At 43.0% G+C, this 20,136-nt stretch overlaps 1 protein-coding gene across 1 annotated transcript; it reads left to right on the plus strand.

Annotated features, from left to right (window-relative positions):
• The first annotated feature begins 5,306 nt into the window (after window positions 1-5,306).
• On the plus strand, window positions 5,307-18,996 carry krt222 (keratin 222). The gene is made up of 9 exons (XM_084005986.1): window positions 5,307-5,543; window positions 8,369-8,451; window positions 9,611-9,761; window positions 11,371-11,661; window positions 13,383-13,508; window positions 13,947-14,167; window positions 16,152-16,372; window positions 16,453-16,555; window positions 18,543-18,996. Exons 1-9 carry the CDS (start codon window positions 5,346-5,348, stop codon window positions 18,754-18,756), a joined length of 1,608 nt encoding a protein of 535 aa, XP_083862112.1. The 5' UTR covers window positions 5,307-5,345; the 3' UTR covers window positions 18,757-18,996.
• The last annotated feature ends 1,140 nt before the right edge of the window (window positions 18,997-20,136 follow it).

Raw genomic sequence — 20,136 nt, forward strand, 5'->3', positions numbered from 1 at the left:
CCACACCCCATCACCAACCTCCCTGTTGACCCCACTAATCACGGGGACAACGTCAAGTACACGGCCCTGACTTGTTTTCGGTTGTTTGAAATATTTGCCCATCCTTGTTTTACAAAACACGAAATGACACCAAAGTGTGGCACTCCTATTGTAATTGTTTTGTGAGACGCAGAAGCATGGTATAACCCTGAGGCGAAAAATGTCAAACAGATTATGTCAAGAGTAATAGTTTTTCAGGCACCGTTGCAGTACACTTTTTCAAATTATAATAAAAATATTTAATGGTTAACTGTAAGTCTTTAAAAAGTTCCCCAGTTTTTTTACCTTAACTTTTCCTTTCCAGTCTTGGGCTGTGGCTCACTGTTGTATGAGAACCATTGTCAGATAAAGCAGCATTCATTATGGTCATTAATGACACATTGTTATCTGTTCTCTAACAAGACGAGCCAACATGCCTGATTAATGTATGTTTTTCAGAAGAATCAAGAGCCATTCCCTTCAGTTCCCTTTATTTCATAGTTGTAAAACATCTTCAAAGACATTTCTTTTCATCTGCATAGCATGTTAGTTCTTCCAGACTATAAACTATGAAATGTTTGGAATGACGTGGGCCTGGTACTCTAACCGCTAATTACCTCCTGGCATGATCAGTATTAAAGTCTGAGGTGTGGATGCTTTGGCTGATGGAATTGAAAATGTGCACATTCTGGTTGCGTTAAGCTCCTGAACTGAGATAACAATTAACCCCATTGATTCTTGAGAGTCTGTCTGTAAAGTTACTGCTTGGCTTGGGTACAAGAGATGAACGGCTCTTTACAAATCGAGGTTCAATGTTTATTTATTGTCATTGTACAGACTCGTTTGCAGTCTGAAACTGAAAAAATAGCTTGTCAAGCTTTACATGAACCACCAAAGATTGTAAACTCATGGTGCGCAGGTGGTAGAGTGGTTAGAGCGCATGCCACGTACGAACGTACGCAGCAACCCCGGTTTGAATCCCGGCCGGAGGTCCTTTGCTGCATGTCACACCCCCTCTCTCTCCTATGTTTTTGATCCGTCCACCGCTAATAAAAGGTTTCCATGCCTCAAAAAAAAAGATTGTAAATGCAACCTGAAGAAAAAGACTTTCCAGATCCACGCAAAGTGGATAGTTAGCTTGTCTGGATGGATGGGGCATGAAGCTGTGATGCCATCGGGTCTGTATAGGGTTGCTCCTTTTATGCTACACATGTAAAACAAAACGCACACCAGAACAAGGAGTGGAAAGATTGTAAAAGTGAGCTGACAGAAACTGTAGGGCTGGCTGGTTTCCTGGGTTTGTCACTACAAGCAACCCCTTTCTCGTTACAAGTAATGTAATAATAATGATTATATTCAGGAGAAGCAGTGCTGAGAACTTGACAGAGATAAATGAGACACGTGGGTAGCGGGTTGAGTGATGTGGTATCCTTAAGACCTGCTGTCATTGCGATTGTGCTCCTGACAATGCCTTTACGCAGCAAGTAACAGCACATGAAACTTGCTTTAGCTGAACACGGCCCCTACAGCGCAGTCTTGTCGAGAGATTTATGGGAAAATAATCCCTTCTACTGGTTTGGATTCAAACCAAAACACATTCTAGTCCAGAACTCAAGAGGAGGTGTAATGATAACATGTACAGACAAAAAACCTTCTGGCATGGAGGTGTGTTTTGTAACTGTAGAGAATGGAACAAAGTGTTGTGTGTTTTTATAAGGGATGTTTCTTTTCTTTGTCTGTCAAACACCTACAAGGTGTTAAGAGAAAATGAGGGATTGCATGAGAAATGATCAGAGCTCCAAAGAGCCCACCCGAAGGCAACAGAGGCAGAGGAATGTAAAGTCGCAGAGGGTCAGGTACGTGAGGGAGCTCTTAAGACCGTGTTAAACCCGCAATCTGAGGCTGACTTGTTTCGTTTTCATCCCCTCATAGGCACTGTCCACCTCTGGAGCCTCCACCTCTGTTCCTGAATTTTGACAAAAGCAAATCACCACCTGCTTTCTCCAGTAGCCCTCAGTTACAGGATCCCCTTTGCCGTGCAACAGAGAGAGATTTCTTGGATCTTGTGAGCAACATGACAGCTGAGAACAGGCTCGGTGGCATTCCCTGTTTGCTGTCACAGCAGAAATCGTCGGCCCCTGACGATGAGAACAGAGCTACCTGCAACGCCCTGACAGGTGCTGTTTTTCCAGGATTTTAACCAACATTGTTATTAATCATCACCGTCACTGGTCTCGTGCCAACGGGAGGCTCACTTGCTGAGAGGAGGGTGTGGGAGTTAAACGGCGGTAAGTCTCCCAGTCCTGTCTGGCACGGTTCAGTATGTCAGTTAGGATGTACTTCAAGCTGCAGCGTGTGGCCACTCTCCTTCAGGGGTTAATGACTGACAGCGGAGGGATGGTGTGTGTGTGTTAATGATTAAAATGTCCCTCTACCGACACATTTCCGTGTTTGACTGTTTTCCCCCTCTATCAGTCAGGGGTGAAAACGTAAAACCCTGACAAAACGAAACCATATGGGAAAGTCAGCTGCCTCTTCCTCCATCCTTCCTCTGCCTACAGAATAAAAGTCTAGATAAGTGCAGGCTCATTTCTGCATTAACAATCCTCACATCCTGCCTCTTAGCAATGCTTGTTTACCATTTTAAAATCATCAGATTAGAGAGGAAATGACATTAGCAAATCCTCAGGTATAGAAAAAAGGTAGAAAAGTGGCTCCGTGAAGACGCATTATCGGCACACAAAAACAGATCTATCAATATATCTCTGAAACTCTCTGTGAAACCTAGCTAGCTGTAGCGTTTGCACTTAAGCTACTACATGTTTGGAATGTTCTCTATGACACTGAGAGCATTTATATACAATCCAACAAATACTTGCTATGTAAAGATAAAGTGGATTTGCAGAGAATGAAGTCGCTCTCTCTGTGTGCGTTGTTATCTGAGTTTCTCGGACAGTGTTGTCGCAGAGGCGTTATGTCCACCCTGCAGTTCCCCCTCAAGTAAACACTGTCAGCTGTAAGATTGGTTGCACTGTTAGCTGCAAGCCGCCGGCTCAGCTGTTACCATGTTGAGAGAGGTTGTCAAATTAAGCACCTTAACAAGTAACTTTTGAAAGAATAAAATAACATAACGTTTTTTTTTTACGTAATTATCATAAGCAAAGAAACACAAGCACCAATAGCATGGCGGCAATCGCCTTGCCTTAACTTTTTTGAGGTAGTCAAACTAGCTACAACTTACTAGCTGGGGTTGTGCGGTAGCATCCACTTTAATTAACTGTTTAATTTGAAGTTTGAATTACGGGGGAGCTAAGGGGAAGTCGGCTCCCCTGAAAAGGTCATGAGGACCCTTGAAAGCCTCCCATGAGATGTTTAGGGGGAGCTCTGAAAAAAATATTTCCCATCATTTATGGCTCCGAAAAAATAAAATAATAGTATAAATATGTCAATATTGTGTGTTTAGTCGCTGATTACGTTCCACCACGTCTCTACTAATTAACACAATTCTGTTTATTCCTGCTGTGGCCATCTATGCGTGGCGGCGCTGCACTCGATTTCTAGATTTACGTAGACACCTGAACTCCTCATCATTAAACGCTGTCGGGCCTGAGAGCGGACGCCTACGTTTGGTTTCATAGCTTGCTTTCTTGTTGTGGTTGGGAACAGAACTTTAGGCCCTGAATCAGTTTTACTTTGTTGTTGTTGTTGTTGTTGTTGTTGTCCACAGACAAAGATGAACCGTGAGGAAAGTGAGGGCACAGAGACGGACCGACAGCGGACGGGAGAGGGAGCCGTGACAGCCGTTTCATTTTGCTGTGGTTAAAAACAAGTTACGGCAGCTAAATAATGCTCAGCTTTTCTTTTTCTTTTTTTAACTCAAGTGACGTGTTCCTGAAAGTGTGTGTAGCCTAATGGAGGCAGTGAGACGTTACCTGTGTTCCTCTGCTCTGTGATTATTACCGCGCACTTACATGTATGCGCGTGCACGTGGCTTGTGAAGTCGTGGTGCACGCCCGGAAATAGAGCTCCGCAGTGTAGTTCCAGCCGGGGCTAGCTTGGAGAGCTATTTTAAATGATGAGCATTCGCATGGGGTTAGCATGTTAGCAGAGCTAGCTCTTCAGCTGATTAACTGCTCTGCCACTTTATTGCACATCAAGCTTCTTACACTTTTACACAAAGGCATATAGACTTAACCTCAACCTTTGGTTTGACAGGACTATTATGCTATATTTGACATTTAGCCTTCCACTCAGCAGGTTACATACACTCATGTTAGTGTTGCATACATTTAGTTGTAATATAGTGTTCCAAACATACATTTTTTTTTATCATAATACTTTTAATATTTTCAGTACATTAGTGAACTCCATCTGCTGGAGAAAATATGCATGATATAAAAATCCAGAGGCACTAAAGCTGTAATGAGGGCAGGCACATTTGTGGACATTGTACCCAAAGATATTATTTAGAAGAAGATGAAACCTTTCACCCAGACGGACACAAAAACTTTATTCCAAGAGCTATTCTGAAACCAGACAAGTCCGTTATTGAGCAAGCATCAGAAATTATGACTCGACTTCAGAGCAATGTAAAGGGACACATTAATTATAGCTCATGCATAGAGCTTCACTCACACAGGTTCTCTCACTGTGTCTCCCTGAACATTCCCTCCACCGCTTGTGTTGCTGCCCATTTGAAAGCGGTTCAGTAATCCTGGATCAGAGAGTACAAAGGGCCCCAGAGTGCTGGTGATGTAAGCACAGTGTCCAACGCTTACCCCACCGCTCTACCTTTTCTCCCATGCTGCCTAGGGGATGAGGTGGGACATCCCTGTTGTGGGAGACCCTGAAGAATACAGCCTGACACACAAACGGTAGATACTGGCAGGCTAGCGGCAGCCCGTCTACTCAGTCTCAGGGGCCCTGATGACCTGGTGGCACAGTGGGAAGGAGAAAGTGTTGACCACATCGCTGTAGAGGAATGTGGCTAAGCTGTGGGGAGTGGTGGATCAGCTCAGTGTGACCAGGAGAAAGGCTAAGGGACATTTGCTGTCCTGCTCGTTAAAACACTTGCTGTGCCTTATTCGTGGAAGGCCACGTAGGTGAGTATGACTGGGTAAACATTTACCTAGCAGCGTGTGATCTAAAATGGGTGGTGAACTGTTTGCTGTCACAACTCTGTATGAGTGCGTATGCGCTCTGCAAGAAAACGGAAGTCTGTCGGTCGCATACGATCTGAATGTTTTGGCCATCTACGGCGCTATCTGCTGTGTCAGCGCCTGGTTGTGTGTCTGTAAACACTCGGATGTGCTCTGTCTCAGGTCTCCATGGACTTGCTGCAGGACTCCAGTCACACCATGTGGGGTCTGAACACCCGCTTGCAGGGCTTCTTGGAGCATGTGAACAGGCTGCAGGAGGCCAACCAGCGCCTGGAGGCTCAGATGGCAGACTGGGGCTCCAGGAGCACCTCACGCTCCCGGGACTGGTCCAAGCAGGAGCTGACTGTCAAGGATCTCCGTGCCCAGGTCAGACTCTTATTTGTTTGTAGAGACTTTTTAGCATTCAGGTGAGCATTCAAAAAAGTTGCATGGTCTATTAATACAGCTGGAAATGTGTACGGCTGCACCAGACAAAAATATGACAATGTGCAGATTTCAAAGTGGTATTTATACTCACGTGTAATGATTAAATAATGGTCCATGACATCCGCTCAAGGCCATGTTAGCTGGCACACAACAGGAGCAGGTGTGAAAGGCAGCTGTTGCTGACAACTGATTGTGACATTCATTTAATTGAGTAAAACCACCAAGTAATAACCTCTTAATGTTTTTGTTGGAACATGATCTTTATTCTGGAGAAACACTGTTCTGAAACAAGGCCAATGGAAGGCAAAGGTTTTACTATGGTAGGCTTCTTTGAATCTGTATTTTGAAAAAAAAAAAGCATTCCTCACTCGAAAAATCCATAAGTGACCAAAAGTAAGCGCTGAAAGTGTATTTACAGTAAGTCTCATTATGGTGAGAGGTAACTCCACATCAAACAAACGTGTTGCTGAGGATTAGGAGCAGTTATGGATGTAATTGTGCCTGGTTCACAGCCAGAGAGACATCAGCCGTCACACACAGAAAGAATGCTGAACTCTTAATTTCAGTCAGGAGTTAATGTAGTAAGTAAAACTCGTTGTTTATTGTAAGAGATTATATATGATAAAGAAAGTCCTTGACCCCAAGGGTAGATTTGTAATCGAGGAGCGTCTCCCTGAGCAGCAGCGAGATAAATACACCCATGGCGTCCAATCACTGGTGGTGGTGGTTGGCGAGGGTGATGAAATGATGATGCTGATGAATCTGGGAAGAGGTGGACGTGCTTGTGTAACAGCAGCATGTGTACGAAGAGAGGGCAGCAAGATGATAAGTGTGTAAGTGTGTCACTGGAACGTATAGATGTGACCCGCTGATGAGACAATGACGGGAAATGAGTGTGATGAGTGGAAATGAGTGAGCATGCCTGAGAGGAGGGATCGGAAGGATGTTTGAGACATATACGGTAAACTACAGGCCTAAGCATGCAAAAGAACTTTCCTCCTTACTGAACTTTAAAGGCCATTCCAATTAGTGAACTGTGTTCACGTTAAGCAGCATGGTGATCTCACATGATCTGACTTGATGAATTTTAACTGCTCCCTGGTGTTGACGTCACTATCATGAGTCACTGACATTTTAATGGCTTGTTTCTAACTACATAGCGCGTCTCCAGAGCTTGGCTGTTATTCCCATGGTTATAAGCAAACTGCTAGTTTCATTGTTCGGTGATCCAGGGAATGCTTTCATGTTTACATATGGGATTACTTTGTTATTTACCGTCTTATTTACAGCGCAGCGTAAGCTAGTGACACGTCAATGAGAGATCTTGTCTGTGTGCTGATTCGCTCGCCTGACTAAAGCTTAAATAATGTGATGTAATGAAACGTGCACATAATGTTGCGTTTATGTTTAAGGTGTAAATGTTCTGGAATATTCCATGTTATCTCTGGTTTCCCTTCAGCGTGGGTGTGTCTTATTCTGAAGTTGTTGGACTTAAGCGAACAAAAGGAAATAAGGGTGTGTTAAGATCTTGTGAAATGTGAGATAAAATTCAAGGAACCACCTTTTTTGTAGCTTTGGGATTAAATGAAACTGTAGAATTGTAGATTTTAACTAGTTTATACTCGTTTTGCTGGCTTTGTAAAAGATATTGTTTTTTCCATGTATAGTATGTATACAGTATTATTAATATCTGCTGGTGTATTTAATGCTGTAGAAGAAAACATTTAAATATTTTAGGTTGTGTTAACCACATACCATGTTTTAGGCTTCTAACCAAAACTCAAAACAAAAAGCCTGTTGGCTTTGAAACGAGAATAGTAAAATTGTGAACTCAGTTTTGTGTTTTAGGACTCATTCCTCTATATGAACTGTTACTGGCTCCATCGATGTGCTTGTAAGCTTTTAACCCCGAATGACGCATATATACTCTGGCATTGCTAGGAGAGGCAACTGTTTCATGGCAGGTGTATTGAATGAACCATTGAACCATTCAGGAGAAAGCTGCAAGCAGCAACAACGCCGGCCAAGCAATTACATTAATTATTACAACCTATTACTTCACCTTGATCATTTCAATCTTCATAATTCCCCTTTTCAAAAGTATTGTAATTGTGACCACAACCAGACATTAATTCAGAAAGATTTGTGCAGCGAAATTACTCTATTGACCGATTCCAGGAACACTGACACTGATACATGTTTATGTACTATGCTAGAGAAGAAACATTCATACTGATTATAATCAGAATAGGACTAGCTGGTGACACAAGATTTAAATGCATAAGGGATTTACTATTACTATTTCTATACATTTGAAATATTTTAAAATGGCATTTGGTTCTTGCCCAAATTTGAGTAAATTTGTAATTGTATTTGTAATATAAAACATCATTTGTTTTAGTCTACTATGAATAGATTTGCAGGAAGTTAACATGTCCTGAATTGTTTGTCAATATATTAATATTTCTTACAGGATGAAAATGTGATTTCATGTACAAGCATTGAAAAGATACAGAATTATCTATTACGCCTATTGCATAGTAAATTACACATTAATAATATTAGGGTGAACAAATAATTACAGTATCTGCATGTACTGATGGAGGACTACAGTTCAAAATATCACTTGTTTCTCGTAAAAACATCAAAAGCAGACTGAATCTTTTACTTTAACGTTTGAGTTTTCATAGAAAAAGCTGCAGTTTTGCATATAGTTGCACTTTCCTGCATCTAATGTTGTGTCGTTGTATTCTTGTTGTTGTCAGGTTGGTAACCTACTGATGGAGAATGCCCAGCTGGCATTACAGTCTGACAGCATGAGGTCCAGAGCTACTGCCATCCAGGCCAGGTCAGCTGTATTTGGCTGTAGTTTTCTAACTCCTCTTCCCTACTCGATACAGCACACGTGTATCAGGCATTAGATCGCATCCCACAAACATGTCACAGGTGGCACACCGTTTATGTCCAAAGTGATCTGATACAGAAGAGGAAAACACAGTGTTTTAGTATCTTCATAGGTAGCGTGTCAGGAGAAAATGTGCCATTATTATTACCGGCCCATAAAAGCATCATACAAGAAGCATAGATGTGGAATAACTACCAAACACACCCTTCCACTTCCTGCTGCAATGCTTTTGCAATCGTCTGTTATCTAACACGGGCCAGTTCCCACTCCTGCGAGCCAACCTGCATACAAAACCAGACCGGGCTTTGTGCCGCATAGGCACTTTCACTTATGTATTGATGCAGAGTGACACCGAGCTCCCACCACCACCCTCACAACACACACACACACACACACACACCATCCCTTCGCTGTCGGCCATTAACCCCTGAAGGACAGTGGCCACACGCTGCAGCTTGAAATAAATCCACCAGTTCTATTTTTAGCCCCACCTGATGTGTCTGCTGACAAGCTGTGAGTGTAGTTGTGAGACTCTGGACTCATGCTCATGACACACTTTAATTAAGTCAAGTTTTTTTTTTATCCTTTGTACTTTGTACTGTGATTTATGCAACACCCACCTTCACTGGCATGCATTAAAAATGGGATCTTTTTAAGCTAAAACCACAATCTACAACCCGTGAGTGGATACTCACTACCTATTATCTAGAGACAATATCCATTCTGATACCTGAACAAGCGTATTGGCTGATAATGAGTACTGATGGGATCAGTACATGAACCTGAGTACTTGTCGATACCCACCAGTATTCCAGGTTGTTACTATCCCGGGATCAGTATTCGTAGCAATTCTACTATTATCGAAAATCCCTTTTCAAAATTAAAGTTCAACTGGATATTTGGCAAGTACGAGGAATGTGTCAACACTTCAGGGAATAAAAACTTTCCACATGACTTTGATCTAATGCCCTCTATTTGAATGACTGTATTTTCTCTGGCCACTTTAACCCCTATTTAAGTATATGTGCGATGGTTTAATGATTAAGAACAAGCGCAGGATGTGACTTAATGATTAGCCTTGGGTGTTGATGGCACATCATAGGTGTGAGACGGAGGAGAGGAACACCAGACACCTGGAGCAACAGGTGGCTTTGCTCCGAGAGTCGAAGAGGAAGGCCGATCAGAGCAGCACAGCGATGCAGGCGGAGCTTCGGCACTCCATGACAGATCTGCAGCAGATGCACCAGGAGTTTGTAGGTCCCTCAATGTGTTGCCTGCAAATGCTCGTCATGACGTCTTTGTCATTCTTTCTTTTTTTCTGTTTCTTTCCAATTCGTGTCTGTCTTGTCCGTCTTTCTGATGGTGCTTTTCCATCGGTATGCACAGTCTCACAGTACAACTCTTAGAGTAAGGGTTAGGCACTAGTGGTAATTGACGTTTTTTTGCTTTAATATTATGCATATATAACAGCAAGTAAATGTTGAGTGACTGTAGAATAATGACATAATCAGTGTTTAGAGTGGTTCCCTACAAGCCTCACTTTCAGGATGCATATCTGCCACCAGGTACAATAACCCACGAACATGAAGGCTCCATATACAACGGAAGTGTTTAAAAAGTTACAAAACCAAAACAGGAAAAGGATAGCGCTTCTGTTCCCCCCCCGTATAGCTATCAGTAGCTATCCACAGGTATCAAAGGGTATCAATGTAAGTTCTTTGCAGTTCAAACGTTGAAAAGTTGATGATCCCTCTAACTGGTTCCAAAACAAATAGGAGAACCTTGCTGTCAAGTACCTGGTGGCTGGATTATCCAGCAACTGTAGGCAAAGCAGTGTCTTCTGGGCAACAGTCAGTGGTAGGACAGACTGCAGGGTTGTGGAATTAGATGAAATGACCTGGATAATTGGAAGGTGGAGTTGGAGCATCTTTGTGAAGTTGGCTGGAAGTTGAGCGGTTGGACATTGTTGGACTAAAGCATTGGCTATGAAACCAAGCATGTCAGGATTGGTCTGTCTTCTAGTTGTACAGAGTGAGAGGCACTCACGAGCCTCAAGCAGTCTCACTTCGATGCAAGAACACGGGAAAAATAGGGTCCAGTTTAAAAGAAATATCAAAGTAACCCTTTAAGTACAACCTTTCAGAACCTTTTAGTCTTGCTTTGCACAGTATTTTTTGATACAATGCCAATATTGCTGTTTTGCCAGCTTGGCATTGATACTAAATTTGACCACAGATAATGAGGGAAAGGATTTTTGAGACACTGACCCTGGACCAGGAAAACTGGTAGATACAATGTGTGATCTACTTTATTTAAATGTCTTATTAGCATTATTATAATAGATAAGTAGCCTGTTGTACTTTCATTTCCAACCCTGACATTATAGGTGTGATTCAAGAGAGCTACGTTTCCCGACATGTAACGATTCCTTGTCCCTTTAGTCTGACCTCATCCACTCCTCCTCTCTTCCTCCTTTCCTCATCCATCTCCTCATTTCTTGTTCCTGCTGACTAATACCTCTCTCCCTCAGTTTCAGTGTCTTTTGCTGCATACAGACATGCTCACATACACATGTAGGGCTCAGTATTCTTCTTTCTTCTGTCTCTTGCCTCTGCATTGCGTGCACTCGGCCCTCCACGCACTCATAAACCCACACCATCACTCTTGTCCTCTTTTTTATCCTCTGCATTCGTTCACCTATTCACTGACGCACAAGTTCATCTCCTCATTTTTCTCTTCTCACTCTTTACATCATTCAGTCTCCTCTCACCCTGTCTTATGTTTTCTCTCCCCTCCTTCTCCCTTGCTCTCTCTTTCTCCCCATCCCTCCCCCTCTTGCTCCATCTGGTTGGCTGTTTACAGGCAGCCCGGGCTCTGCAGCTGCAGCGGGCCGGCTCCTGCGATGCTCTGTTAGTGACGGCCACAGCAGCAGCAGCAGCAGCAGCAGGAGGCGAGGAGGAGGATGGCACAGGGATGGAGCTCACCCAGCTCCTCGACCGAATCAGAGCGCAGTGCGTCCAGGGCAGACTCCCTGGCCCGGGCGAGAGACACCTCGGCCTGGGTGCTGTGTCTAATCCACTCCCCGGCCTGGTCAGGCCTAGCCGCTCTGGAACAGCAGCAGCATCCAGGACAAACGGAGGAGTTCTCAGTGAGGTACTGCATCTTCACTTATCTTTTTCTCTTTTTTTTTCTTCTTTTTTTTTGCCTGTCTCATGTTGTCCTGGCCCACTGCCAGCATGACACACCCTCAAGCCCAACTCCAGGCTGTCCCATGGGCAAGGCTGTGTGATGTATGTGCTCGGCTGGACTTAAACGCTTAGCAGAGAGTTTGTTGACTGTTGAAATGCTGTAGGTTTAGGACTCAGCATGCCTGCAGGTTTGAGTATGTTTTTGCACGATTGTCTCTTCGCTCACTTCACCTTGTAAGTGTTGCACTCAATTAGAGTATTGTGTTACAACAATTGTTACTCCGGATCAATGATCCCTGGTCTTCATTTAAAATGCCAGATGTTTCATACTAGTAATAGTTTAATTCTGCATTTTTACTGATGTTTTAGCCCAACTCCTCCTTTTTCTTATACATGTAAGAAACGCAGTCTGGGTGCCTTTTGACATGCCAGTGTTCCTGTGCCACAGCACTATGACTTTGGCCTGTGAGTGAAAATAAAATGCCTTCGCCAGGTGCTACACAGCTACCACAGTGCTCAAACAGAGCAGATTTTCATGAAATGCTGTTGTTTTTAGCAGACCATCTCCATCTGTTCCAACAAAGTAACAGTTACACAATGGTGCAGTCAAAAGCCTGCATGATGTCTATAAATATCATGGCTGATATTTAAAAGAGTTCTCTGTGTTTTTGAGGAAAAAGTGCTGCAGTCATTTAAGACCCAGAAGAATAGAAAAGGAGCTACAATAGAATTATAGATAGAAGAATAGAATTATTTAATTGATAAGGCAACAGCAACAGAAAAGTCTTCGGTCTTGCATTCTTGCTTTTCTATGTTTAGAGTTGCAGGCTCCAAAACTATATTACTTCCATTATTATTTTCATTGACCCTGTTTAAGCTCAAAGGTTTCCTGTGTTTCTTACGCAAACAAAAGTTGTGTATCCTTCACTGTGCTGAATGTGGCCCCAAAAATGTTTGCAAACTGATTTATTGCATTAGTTTCATCCATTGTTGGTAGCTTGTAGTGTGTGTTAGCCTGTTGATCAGTAGAACAGTGTGAAACCGCTGGCAGGTCTGTTTGTTGGGACGTGGATGTCCATTCTGAGGCTCAGTAGCGCCTCTAGTGGTCCAAATAACCACAGAGTACCTTTAAATTAGTTCCAATTCGAATCTCTGTAATGATTTATGATGGAAACAGAGAATGAGAACCGTTGGAATATTACATTTAAGAGAGAATAACTTGCATAACACGAGTCATATTCTTTTGTTTTTACTGTCAAAATATTGTCATAACTGTGCTGAGCCAGCTTTGCCGCTTCGCTGCATTTGAACGGGACAAGGACGGTGGGTGTGAAGCGCCTTACAGCTGTACAGTGTCAACACAGCGGTTCACAGCTGTGTTGACACGCAGGCCTGGGTGTCTGCTCCGCTGTCTGTTTACCTAAACTGAAACACACACTACCAACAGCACCACATGGGGCTGCTTCTCCTCTGACTGTCTGACTGAGTGCCATTGGGAAAAGACCTGTTAACCACAAGGTGTGTGTCCGTGTGTAAGGTGGTTGTACATGTGTAACGTTTACGGGTGAATAGAAGTTGAAATAATCACTTATTTTTACCTGTGTGTTTGTCTGAGATGGTGCCAGTGGTGGTGGTGTTGGTGTTCTTGCACCTCTTTTAATGTCTGACCCGTGTCACCTCACCCAGGAAGAGGCAGCATGGACGCAGGTGAGCCTTGGCGGTGCCGCCCTGAGGGAGGCCCGGGCTGAGCTAGCTGAGGCCAGGAGGCAGTGGCACTCTCTGCAGGTGGAGATTGAGACCCTACACGCCTTGGTAAGAAAACACACATCATCACGTATCAGGACGGCCAACTCCCCAACTAACACACTGATAAGACTTTGTCCACGGCAAGTAGCAGATTCCATGTTCATTTTGTAGAAATATAACATGACAAGTTAAGAAAAACGGAATATATATAATTAAGAATCTACAGCCATGTTCGTGGCTCTGTGAGGCTGTACAACTGTGCTTTTAGCATGGTCATGTACACCATGGCAGTGTGCATGTGGCTCAACGCTGCAGTCCTGGGTTCAACTCCCGACAGCAGGGCCTAGGGCTCGGTCAGGCTAAGGGTGGGAAGCCAGGGAGGAATGATGATTTGTTTTTCTAACTATTGGACTACGTTCAGTTCAAACAGTATTAGATTCTACATGGCCATTTACAGTCAAGGATAAATATTATCCTAATAGCTCCTTGCCTCTTGACTCCCAGGAGAAAGGCCTGGAGAGCTCGCTGCAGAACACCCAGCAGCTGTACTCCAGCCAGCTGCAGGACCTTTCCCAGGTGATCGCTGGGCTTGAGAGCGAGCTGGAGCAGGTGAGGAGCGGCCTGGCAACCCAGCGCGAGCGCCACAGCCAACTCCTGAACAACAAGATGAGGCTGGAGCGAGAGATCGGCACTTACCGACGTCTGTTGGAGCGTGAGGAGGGCAGGTGAGGGCAAGAGGAAGGAGTCGTTTAGTTGGAATTTTGCGATTGGTGGTTTTCTCAGAAAATGAGAGCAGCTTTATACTTCTTAAACAACTATGAAAAGGAACTGTACCGCAGATACAGAAAAACGATACGGAAATGTACAAATTTACATAGTAAAGTGCATCTAAAAAGCAGACTACACACATACCGACATGAGTAAACAAAATTATTTCTTAACCCTTCCTTTAGCTGTCAGACTAATAGATTTAATCTGGTGGAAGCCTATTATTTTGTTAGGGATCATGTTGAATCTGTGTGTATACAGACTGAAAATCCACAATGTTAATTGTAGGTCAAGACTTACAGGAGCTGTAGAGTTCGGTGAAATTTAACAACTGTGATTATTGACAACACATTCCAGTAATTTTATACCTATAAAAAAACAAACAAACACACAAACTGGTAAGTGAAGATGACAAACCTTCTACCAGTGATTCATAACCTAAAAATGCAGTTCTGTCTCGGATCAGACAAGATGTCTGGTCTCATGACTTATTTCCTTGCCATCGTCAAGCTGTTTTATTAGGGAATATTCCATTCTTTTGGCGTGGCCTTTAATTATCGTAGACACCTCGCATCCATCTCCTTTGCAATTAAACACATTGGCTTCATCAACCATGCTATTGTCATTTTAAAGTTTGAGGAAGGTAATTTGATTTTATGACTCCTAGAGGTTACAGACGGATTGGAGTGCCTGCTTTTCATTCAGGATATGACTTTGTTATTGGAGCAAGGAGAGACAGGACTTGGCATCTGAAATTCACATTGTCGGTTCATATTTGGGAAGGGTGGCATCTGAGCAGGTAGATAGTGGAGGCACAAAGGGTTTTGTGACCCAAAAAAAGACAAGAGCATCCTCATGCAGTGAAAACAACTCTTTGTCACTGAAGCATCTGCACACATAAAAGCTCAAAGGCCTCTGAGTTGGGTATCTCTGCAAATGAACCAAATGAAAAGGCACAAAAGATAATACTGAATGGTCAGATCCATCTTTTAACCATCCAGAGTCTTGTTCAGGTGGCGCAAAGAGAGTTCATATGAAAGAAGGACAAAAGGAGGTACAGAAGGAAGAAACGGCGGGACAGATGGTATTTCAAGTAAACCATGAATCTAGTTTTTCTTACACTCTCTCAGTTATCGTCATGGAGGTTAGCAATGAACTTCAATATAACTGGTAAATGGACCTGCATTTATATGGCGCCTTTCTAGCTAACTAGCTACTCAAGGCGCTTTACACTACATTCAGTCACTTGGTCTTTTTCAGCCTTTTTCTAGCCTCCTGCTAACCACCCATCATGGCAGCCATAATTGCCTGTACAGAATATTCAAGGCTGTCTTGGGACATCCCATGCCGATATAATTGATGCTCTATGATCATTGTCGCAATAATCTTGCGGTTGGTTTGAGCACACAATTAAATATGAGGCACCCATGCCTGCCAGATATTTCCACTGATGCTTTGCAGACATCAGATATTGACCAGATAAAATGCCTTGGTGCGGTGGTCCCGGTTTCACAGCTGTAAAGGAGTGTGGTGATACATCCAGCAAGGTAGACCGAGGTAGAAGAAGATGGAGATTTTCAGTTCATGAAGACCCTCCGGCCTCGCCACACAAAGGCAGCAAAGGCTTGTTTGTTCTGGCTGTGTACTTCAAAATCAAGGTTGTAGTTATTTGAGATGCTAATGCTCAAATATTTGAAGGACAGAGCTACTGTCAGAGGCCAACGGTGTAGACAGCAATGATGGATGAGACCTGACATGTCAGGGTGGTGTTGGAAGACATTCCCATCATGCTAAAGGCTCGACAAGGATGGAATGAAGGGCTTTTGGGGAGCTGTTTCACCGTTTCCTGGCTGCCTGCTAAGCCAAGCTGTCTTCTCCGAGTACAGACACTAGAGAGGTATCGATCTTCTCATTTACTCTGGTCTGCCCTTCTGCCTGCAGGTACATGGGCCGTAATGGGCAGTCAATGGGCCTGCAGCCCTGGAGGTCTTCCATGGAGGAGCCAAAGGAGGACGGGCTAGAGAACGGCTTCAGTGATCCTGCTGTTACTCCGGACGAACCAAAGTCTGAGCCCCTGCCCGAAATACCACCACTCCTCCCATCAGACGGCGGGCTAAAGAAAAGCATACTACGTAGACAGCAAAGCCTCGTTATACTCACAGGTATCACACATACACACATAGGAGCGCACTCTTACTACAGTCATATCGCGTTACAGTTTGTCATGAATGTGTTTTCACAGAGCCAGAAAAAGATCAAAACTTGCCAATCTCCACTGTGAAGACGCAGGAGATTCTTCAGGGCAAAGTGGTGCAGGAGAGCGCAGAAGGCCACGGCACCATCGAGTAAGTATTGATCTTTTTGCCCCCCCCATCGACTTGTAGTCAGCACCTTTGGTTCAGCCTGACATGTAGGAATTTTTCAAGTAGCAAGCACTACCAGCACATCAGACTACAAGACAACAAAGTTTCTTGTTCGCTTGATCTCCTGAAGCCGTCACACCACTTTGACTTTGACTCAGCAAGTTTTTAATGACTTGTAAGTCTACGATTACACAATCATCCATGTCATCCACACCCCTGCAACGTCTAGTCCAGCAGACTAGATGTACAAGCGCTCAAAGGAATTATCATTACACGTCAAACAAGTTACGAGGCATAAAACGTTTAGTTGGCGACACAGGTTCCCATGAGTAATTCATTATAGCTCTGCATGGGAATTTTTCCGACTTTAACGCTTGTGTTTGATGTGGCGATACTGGCCTGGTGTGGAGTCTTCAGGGTGTGGCACTTGTTATTGTTGGACGAGACGTGGGAGGAATTCTTTAGTCATGCTTCAGTTGTTACCAGCCACATGCAGACATCCAAAAAGCGACACATGCACTCATGCATAAAGTCCAAAGAGAGCTACACACATGCACAGTCACTCTGCCTGAATATTTACTTTGTCTGTGAGCAGCAGATCCCAGTATCCCGAGTCATTCTTTGGTGGTCCGTCCATTAAATGTTATCCTTATCCATCAGACGGGGAGAACATTATCTTATTGAAAATACTACTTAGGCTGTTTTTGAAGCCTTCAAATCAATTAAGTTAGCTATAACTGGGTTAGGTTTCGCTTCATTTTGAAATCGTCCATCTCTAAATATTGATGGAAGCAGTGTTAGCCAGCTGAATGTTCCCCAAACCATTACACTACGATGATACAAACCTTTTTCTTGTCACTGATGTTTATTGAATCACTGCAAATGCTGTCAGCCCATTTTTTAAGGATAGCAGATTAATTTCCCCCAATGCTCAGATCATCAACGAGAGACAAATTGTAGAGTGCTTTGAATCATATATATATATATATATACGTTATATAAGAGTTACATAATGTCCCAATTCACTTTTTTCACCCAGCATTGTGATGTTTGCTGTAGTAGTACAGACAAGCTATTACTTGTTTAAACTGTGTTCATCCATCTATTTATTTTTACAAATGGAAAAACGTGTGTGTAATGTGAAAGAAGTTGCCGGTAGTGAAACCGACAGAAAATAATTACTAGGTTCTGCAATTTGTCAGGATTTTACAAAGGTATTGTTTTGGCTCACTCTCACTTCTCTCTTTAATCTGGTTTCTAGTTGCAGCAGGCAGCTATTCTCAGCAAAAATGCTATAAAACCCCCGCTGCAGGCTACGTGCCAGGCAGCAAACGGCGGACAGAGTTAGCTAGCTGGTGAAGATGGTGTAGCATTTAGCAGCTAAGGAGACCGATGTTTTCCTCAGGTGAAGCTCAATAACGGAGCTAAAAGGAGAGTGAATGTTGAACTTACATTCAACAATGATGAGGTAATAATAAGGTTGCTCTATGTCTGCTGGATATTCAAATAGGCAACTAAGTTCACTATGTCAATGTAGGTTCCTAGGTCCTGATCCTCAGTGAGTCTATTCAGTGCCAGACCGGATACATGCGTGTTACAAAAGCAGGTGCATGTTCTGTTATACAGCTTTTAATACCAGGTCACATCTAAGGCAACTGAAGAGTTCTGCCTTGCTGCCCTCTGGTGTCACTGTGCAAGCAGGCGTGTCATACATAAATGAATGAATGAAAGGATTTGAAAGGATTTTGCCATACAGCACCATTGAAGTGGCCGATCCCACATGACAAACAATAATACAATACAACTTCCGGCAGAAGACATCCACATTCAAAGGAAAGACCATTCATTTCTGCACACTAGAAATGTCCCTGAACAAAAGAAAATCTAGATGTAAAGCATTAAATATGCCTATCCAAAAACATTAATTGATGTCCATGTGTTGTTCAATCATCGCCATGTTTCCCACCAGGACAGAGAAGATCGACAAGGTGATAAAGCAGTGGGAGGGCTCTTTCTTCAGAGGGAATCCCAAGCTGCGGAAGAAGTCGGTGTCGCTGCGCTTCGACCTGCACATGGCTGCAGCAGACGAGGGTTGCGCGCAGACTAAACAGGACAGCCTCCCTGACGTGGAGGTGCGTCTGATCATGAAGAGATCTCGCAGCATCCCAACTATCACGCAGTGACTCTGGCCGGTTCACCGGATTTAAAACTGCTTTGCAGTCGTTTGTGGCAACACTAGTGATGTTGAAGTTACAGAAATAACAGCTGTTTCATTGACATTGGGATATTAACATCCATTGCTTAATATGTATTTTCAAATCGCAACATTCATTGAACTTGGAATCGAAAGGTTTCTCATCAAATCTGGACTCGTTGGGCCATTTTTATAGCGTCGGAAAATAATCATCAGATAAATCAGACCAACAGCCATTACCCTTACAGCGGATAACAATTTAAGATTAAAACATATTTCTTTCGTCATCACTTGTATGAGGTCACTGGACAAAAGAGATGATAATGACCGGATGACTCCGCTTAACTACAGCATTTAATTCTAATTAGCACTTGGTACAGGAGAGGAGTGCACAGATGGAAATACATGGAGGTGTGGAGCCACAGATAAGTATGAACTGCGGTGAACTTAAGGTGGATGTTTTTTTATTTCTTTAAGAGACTGTACAAAAATTATAAGGGGGATAAGGGTGCAGAAGAGGGATAAAGAAGGCATATTGTTTTGTTATGTTTATGTTCAAAGCACTGAATACAGGATAATCAGTAGAAGATGGATGGATGGATGTTTGAAGCACACACTCTCAAAATTGTTTGTGCACCCCTTCCCACCCTAATAATTTCTCTACAGTTGTAATTGCTTGCACTGCAGACACAAACAGCATTTCAGAACATCAGCATTGAGAGATTGTGTGATCCAGATTGTGTGTAATTTGAGAGTCTTTTGTCATTGAAGTTCATTCTCTTTGTGGAAAAATATATTGCAACTCAAACTGATAGCTACATTTTACGATTGCATTATCGCAAAAGAAACAAAAAAAGAACAGCTCACTGTGATCTTAACAGCAGCGAGGCTCCTAACACTCCCCATGTGTCTCAGAGGATCTAGATTCCCAGTCTTAACCAGATGAGGGCAGTATTTGTAAATAGTTAACACTGCAGTGTATCTTCAACGCTCAACTCTGGTCCTGTAGCACATGCTATCTGTTACACCTTAGATAAAGAGTTTTTATGCTAAATTTTGAGTTAGCACCAAAGATATTACAAATAACAAAAGGACCATTGTGCATTGCATTTGGGTGCCTCGGAATATATTATATTTAAAGGTATTATCTATGCAGTTGTGCTTGATTTTGCTTTGCTTTGTGAAGCACACTTCATTTTGGGAGCTCTGTAACTTCAGAATGAAGCTTTATGCTTTATCTAATAATTTATCATTTAAAATAAAAAAAAATAAAGGTGCGACTGTTGTGTTTTCTGTCAAATGTTTATCATCATTCTTAGTTTGATTCACTCGAAGACGCATCGTGGTAAAACCACAATGTCTTACATTT

The sequence above is a fragment of the Eutrigla gurnardus genome (assembly GCF_963514095.1).
Source record: "Eutrigla gurnardus genome assembly, chromosome: 3".
NCBI classification, from domain to species: Eukaryota; Metazoa; Chordata; class Actinopteri; order Perciformes; family Triglidae; genus Eutrigla; species Eutrigla gurnardus.

What these genes read in the sequence shown, in the direction of transcription:
- krt222 (XM_084005986.1), top strand. Translation starts at nt 5,346, where the DNA reads ATGGACTTGCTGCAGGACTCCAGTCACACCATGTGGGGTCTGAACACC. An exon ending in GCTACTGCCATCCAGGCCAG is followed by an intron (nt 8,452 to 9,610) that starts GTCAGCTGTATT and finishes GGCACATCATAG; the next exon opens with GTGTGAGACGGAGGAGAGGA. An exon ending in ACGGAGGAGTTCTCAGTGAG is followed by an intron (nt 11,662 to 13,382) that starts GTACTGCATCTT and finishes CACCTCACCCAG; the next exon opens with GAAGAGGCAGCATGGACGCA.